The 7070-nt window shown below is 28.6% G+C and overlaps 1 protein-coding gene across 1 annotated transcript; it reads left to right on the top strand.

Moving 5' to 3' along the window:
* The first annotated feature begins 2604 nt into the window (after positions 1-2604).
* Positions 2605-6091, top strand: LOC112737924 (isoleucine N-monooxygenase 2). Its single transcript, XM_025788081.3, has 2 exons — positions 2605-3808; positions 5168-6091. The coding sequence occupies exons 1-2, from the start codon at positions 2879-2881 to the stop codon at positions 5816-5818; spliced, it is 1581 nt and encodes a 526-aa protein (XP_025643866.1). The 5' UTR covers positions 2605-2878; the 3' UTR covers positions 5819-6091.
* Positions 6092-7070: the final 979 nt, after the last annotated feature.

The raw sequence follows: 7070 nt of genomic DNA, 5'->3' as shown, positions 1-7070 counted from the left end.
TGAAATAAAAATAAAAAAAGATAGATTGAAATTGAATACAAAGAGAATCACCCTACTTTCTACCCAATTTTTTGACGCAAAAGAAAGGAACTTCTCAACCTAACTCGTCAACGTTATAGTTTGGGAATTGAATCGAAGGAATTCCTCAACCTTCTACTCAATTCTCCGATGCAACAAGAGAGGGACTCCTCAACCTCAATTGTCCACACCATGGTTTCATCACGAAACCAAAAAGGGGATTTTGAAATCTCTAAATAATTCTCTGCTATAATTACAATAGCTAAGGAAGTATTTATAACCTACTATTAGGTTAAAACAAAGAAAATCCTAAAACCCATGAACATAAGGCCCAATCTAATAATTAAATAAACAAAATCAAAATATATCAAATTAAATTAAAACATTTTAAAAATATATATAAACTAATATTTTCTAAATAATACTTGAACTCTTTATATCACGAACATTTGAAGCACGTATCACATTCTATTTTATAGAAAAAATTGAATTCTTACAATTTTAGAGAGTGACAACATCAAGGAATGCTCTCAAACAAGGAAGGAGAATTAATTCTTGTTTTGGAACCTTCATTAGTGATGCTATTTCACTAATTAGTAATTTTGGATTTGTTGAATTTAGGAATTTTTTAAATAAATAAATTATTTTATTTACTAAAATATGTAATTTAGAAGATATTTATCAATTTGTATCATATTATTTATTTTATTTTTACTGTACACAAAAAAGTATACAAATATTTCGTTTACACCATATAAAAGATAAGTTAATTTTTTAAAGTTATATCTCGGATGCAAATGAGATATGTGTAAAAATTTTAATTTACTATTATAAATGAGATATGAGTATTTATAGGTATAAAAAATTTAATTCTAAAATAAAAATTATTTATGGTATAATTTTGATTGATTTTAAAGTAAAAATTGATATAATTTATTATTATTCAAATCGAATTAGATCGATTTATCTGTAATTTTTTCTTACTACTACTTATGAATTATTTTAACCCACAAATCTTTTATTTTTTCTGACGTTCCTAATAGGATAAATGGACATAAAACGTAAAATTTGAATGATATATAATTTAATTATAAATTTTTGAATAACAAAATATTTAAAGTTTAGAATATTTTTTATGTACTCTTTTTTAGTATTAATTGAGATGTTAGCTTTCTAAAGGTGAATTAGTTATAGGAAAAAGAGACTTTGTAATACTAAATTTAAAAGTATATACATTGAGAGCAGGAAATTATTGAATTTAAAAATGATTATTAATTTCACTCTTAATTTTATGTGTCAACAGTTTGGGGTAGTAGATTATTATTTTAAAATTGAATTCACACTAAACTAATTCAAATTTTAACTATCCACTAATTTTAATGTGTTAAAAATTTTTTTAAGATCAAATTGGATTTGTTTTCGTAAAATGAGTATATATAATTTGTTACGATTTAAATAGTATTTATTTATCAATTTTTGTTTAATTTGTTACCATTCATGAACAAATCTTTTCCATTCATCTGAAATTAGTGATTTAAATCCGTTCACGAATAATGAGGATGTTAATAGTAGTAAAAAAAAGTATCAATCTAATTTGATAAATTCAGTACAAATAAGCATTAATAATAGCGAAAAAGTTATTAATTCAAAATTTAAATTTTAGTTGAGATATAAATTAATTAAAGTCGATTTAAATAGTAATAAAATATATCTATTTTTATTTTTTAAATTGATTTAAATTAAATTATTAGTATTTTTTATTATTTTAAAAAATTATATTTTTATACTTATAAATATTATATTTTTATATTTATAAATACTCATATTTCATTTTAAAAATGTTATTCGTATACCAAAATCAGTCACTAAAATCAGTTATCAAAATCCATCACGAGTATAAAATATATATTGAAATATAAATACATATTAAAAATAAATTAAATCACATATTAAAAATAAAACACAAAAATATAAATTATATCCAAATTCTCTATATTTGTACATAAAATATTTAAAATATTTAATTAAAAAAATCCTAAATTTAAAAATAGAATAAAGTAGCTGGTAAATTAACAAACTTGCACTTACCAGTCCAAATTGTACATGAATGGAAGATACAAAAAGTCTTTTGGGTTGAAGCACCGTAGAAAATTCTTGATCACCGGAAAAAATCTTAAGATAATAAATTAATAAATTTTTTATTTTATATCCTCTTCACTTTTTTATATTTTTTAAATTAAGACTAATTCGTTATACTCCTCATATTTATTACTTAAAAAAATCATCTTCAGAATTTGGCTTTGTTAAGCATTTTATATCTCCTCTACCGAATGAAATTTCCTCTTCCTTCTTAGATTTTATTAAATAGACAATGACTTTTGTAAATAATATGAACAATGAATTTTAAAATTGATCTAATAAAATAAAAAAATTATTTCACTCTCAAATTACCTCCTAAACTTTAATATTAGAATAATCATTTGCACACCTAATAAATTGAACATCCAATTATTATTAACTGAATATAAGTAAATCAAATAAAAAAAAATTATCTAATTAAAAATAATAAACATAATCATCTGCATATTTATTAAATTAAACATCTAATATATTCATTTTTCACGTTATTTAGTATTCTCGTGATTTATCTATATTTTTCCTTGCTGTAAATAAAACACGCGTCCGCTAAAAGAATATCACAAGTTAACAGTAACCTTATCTGCGAACCTAGGGTACGTGCACAGCGAACTCCTGTATATAATTGTTGCATGCACCCAACTCATCAATCGAAGACCGAAGTGCATGAGAGAATACACATCATTCAATTATAGTTGTTACATAGTTAGAGTGTCTTTAAACCATGGAATCTGCTCCTACCTTCTTGCTCATACTCTTTTTCATTATACCTCTCTTCATCAAACTCCTCAAACACACTGATTCATCAAACAAATCAAAGCCTAGTCTCCCACCAGGTCCCAAACCATGGCCTATAGTTGGTAACCTCCCTGAAATGCTTGCAAACAAGCCCACGTTCAGATGGATACAAAACATCATGAATGATCTCGACACTGAAATTGCATGCATCCGTGTAGGTAACATTCATGTCATCCCAGTGTCAAGTCCGTCCATTGCACGTGAATTTTTAATGAAACAAGATGCGATTTTCGCATCAAGGCCGTTGAATTGGTCGAGTAAATATGTCTCATCTGGGTACTTAACCACATCGGTAACACCCTGTGGAGAACAGTGGAAGAAAATGAAGAGAATCTTTGTGGAGGAATTGCTTTCGCCCCAAAGGCATCAATGGATGCATGACAAAAGGGCTGAAGAAGCCGACAACCTTGTCCGCTATGTGTATAACCAAACCAAGAATGGGGGTGGCCTAGTGGATTTGAGGCATGTTGGGCAACACTTTGGTGGAAACTTGAGTAGGAGGATGTTATTCAATAAGAGGTACTTTGGTAAAGGTAGAGAAGATGGGGGACCTGGTCCCGAGGAATTGGAGCATGTTGTAGCACTCTTCGTTGTGGTAAGGCACCTTTTTGCATTTCCTATTTCTGATTATCTTCCTTGCTTGTGGTGGCTTGATTTTGAAGGTCATAAAAAAATATTAAAGGAAGCTACTAACACCATAAGGAAGTACCATGATCCCATAATTGACGAAAGGATTCATCAATGGAAGAATGGGACAAGGACTCATCAAGAGGATTGGCTTGATATTTTCATCTCATTGAAAGATGCCAATAAAAATCCACTTTTGACCGTGGAGGAAATAAAAAGTCAAATTATGGTAATTAACGTTACTTTTATTATCATAATGCTTTTTATATTCCATTTATTATTATAGATTACATCAAAAAAATTTTCTTTTAAAAATATAAGCACCGAAAAAATTATTTTTGAAAAACTAAGACAACAAAAATACACCTAAAAATTCTAAAAATTGATAAAAATAATTAAATATTAAATATATATTCTTAAAAAAATTAAAAATAGGATTATATTTTTTTTTTATAAATATGATTAAAAAAATAAGACATTTTTATCCTTAAAATTTAGTAATTAAAACTTTTATCTATTCTTTTGTGAATGGTCAAAAAATTTTATAGAATTGAAAAAATTGTGTAAAAATCAAATTTTGTTCCTTTTTTATTTATTTTTTAAATAGTCTGAATGTTTTTACAAAATTTTAAATCAAATACATAAATTATTTATTAAAGACAAAAATTAACTGTTATTTATAAAAAATATATATGTTTTTATTTTTATTTTTACCCAAATTTTAACTCTTTTATTAGGACATTTTTATTCTGATCTCTCAGATATAATTTTAGGAAAAATTTAGGGTCAACAATTTTTTCAAATTCTGGCCAACATGTAACTAACAAAGAAAAATGAGTCATTGGATGAAATTTCATACCAATCTCATATCATTAAAATAATCATTAATGGCTATTTGATGACTATAAATCATAAAAATTGCTGGCATCTTAATATTCTTCATAATTTTATTGGCACTTAAATTTTTCGAGAATATTTCTTACTTTTACTCATTATTATAATATTATTAGGATGTTACTAGCATATGCTACAAAGAGACTAATTAATTAATACTTTAATAGTACTATAAAAACATATTTTTCAAAAAATTATAAAAAATATAATTATTTATATTTTAATTTACTAAATATATTAAAAAAGGTAAAAATTTTATTATCTTATTCATATATTAAAAGTTAAAAAAAAAAAAAAAGAATGTAACTATTGGTTCATTTTAGACTTTAAATTTTGTGAAACTGTCAAAATCTTTTAAAGAAGATTTTTAATTAAATTTATCGTCTTAATGTGAAAATTACATTAATTAATTTAGACTTGCAATTTAATACTCTTCTTCGTATTACTTAGCATTCAAAGCTTATATTAAAAGATTTCTCTTTTAGTTTTTTTTTTTTTGACAAAGATAAATATGATAAGAAAAGTGCTAGGTAAACAATGACTATCTTGAACAACATAAACAACCACCAATCAAATAAAAATATACTACACCCTAATTTAATGCTACTAATTAAATTTACTCTTTTAACCCTATTAATTCATATTGTTTACACATTGTTCAAAAATATTGTTTCAAGAATTTTGTCTTTTGCAGGAACTTACAGTTGGAACAATGGACAATCCATTTAATAATGTTGAATGGGTATTTTCTGAAATGATAAATCAACCAAAAATACTTCAAAAGGCTACTCAAGAATTAGACAGGGTAGTAGGAAACCAAAGGTTAGTGCAAGAATCAGATATTCCAAAACTCAACTATGTGAAGGCATGTTTAAGAGAAGGTTTTCGTCTTCACCCAATTGTAGACTTCAATGTTCCTCATGTCTCAACAGAAGACACAATCGTCGCCAATTACTTCATCCCAAAAGGTAGTCATGTTCTTATTAGGAGGCAAGGTGTTGGCCAAAATCCAAGAGTTTGGGAAGAACCATTAAAATTCAAACCTGAAAGGCATCTGAAGAGAGATGGATGTGATTTGACTTTGACTGAGCCAAGCTTGGAGTTGTTCACATTTGGCGCTGGAAGACGAAGTTGCCCTGCCATCACACTTGGTACTTATGTAACTGTTATGCTCTTTGCAAGGTTGGTTCATGGATTCACATGGATTGCACCTCCCAATGAACCAATCATTGATCTCTCTGAACTTGAAAGGGACACCTCAAAAGCTAAGCCACTAGTTGCATTCGGAAAGCCAAGATTACCAGCGGAAGTTTATCATCCAAAGAATTACAAGAAATATATTTGAATGATTTATTTTTGTTTGTAGAATAAATTTCTATAATGGTCCTGAAATTCATGCGATTATCCAATGTGACTAGTTCTTGAAATTTTAATTTTATAATTGTAGTCTCCTAGATAAATCTCCTAGCACTATAGTGGTCCTTTAGCATCTTTTTGACAAGAATCAGCTGTCGTAGTACTAATGTGGCATCACTTTATCATAATAGAGGATGCAACAACTAGCTTAACTGGCAAGATTGTAATTTGTATTCAATTTAATTCCTTTTTCTTTGTTTAACCCTAACTTCTCAATTCTTCTGCAAGTTACTTTCTTCTTCTTCTTCCGTTTCTTCTCATTTGTCTTCTTCTTCTTCTTTTATCCACACAAATAAAACATAATAAACAAAATTTGAGAACATATCTTGAGTTAATTCATATTAAACTGATAATCACTAATTAGATGTATACCACAAATCATCAAGAACATTGTGAGGAAAGAGATCCTGGATTCCTGAGATTGAGAAGCAGACCATGAATAAGAGAATTGAAACCACTATTTTATGGTTTATCTTGTGTTCAATTGAGTGGTTTCACCAAGTTCTTTCCCACTTATTCATATGATATGCATGATTTTACAATTCCTTCCTAGTTCTGTTCCATAATTGAAAACTTGCTTCCTAGAGTCTTTAATTTGTGTATTTTAATTCTCCTTTATACCATTCGATGCTGTGATCCGTGTGTTAAGTGTTTCAGGCTTTATAGGGCAGGAATGGCTTAGAGAATGGAGAGGAAGCTTGCAAAAATAGAAGAAACACAAGAAACTAAAGAGATAACCAGCGAGAATCGACGCGCACGCATGGCTCACACGTGCCCGCGACATGGAGAAATTTGGAGCGACGCGTGCGCGTGCCTGACGCGTACGCGTGGAGTGGAGTTTTGCTAGAAGACGCGTGCGCATGGATGACGTGCACGCGTGACACGCCAAGACGACCAGCGACGCGTACGCGTGACTGACGCGTACGCGTGACATGCGTGACCTGCAGAAATAACAGAAAACGTTGGGGGCGATTTCGGGCCGAGTTTTGACCCAGTTTCCGGCCCAGAAATACAAACTAGAGCTAGGGAACATGCAGAGACTCAAGACAACATTCATAATTCACAATTTTAGGTTTTAGATGTAGTTTTCTAGAGAGAGAGGCTCTCTCCTCTCTCTTAGGTTTTAGGATTTAGGATTTCTTCTGCATTCCAGGTTCAATGTTCATTTAATATAATTTCTC

This window comes from Arachis hypogaea, chromosome 13 (assembly GCF_003086295.3).
Source record: "Arachis hypogaea cultivar Tifrunner chromosome 13, arahy.Tifrunner.gnm2.J5K5, whole genome shotgun sequence".
Classification (NCBI taxonomy): Eukaryota; Viridiplantae; Streptophyta; class Magnoliopsida; order Fabales; family Fabaceae; genus Arachis; species Arachis hypogaea.
Note: the sequence above shows the minus strand (reverse complement) of the source record. Positions and strands in the feature narration are given on the sequence as shown.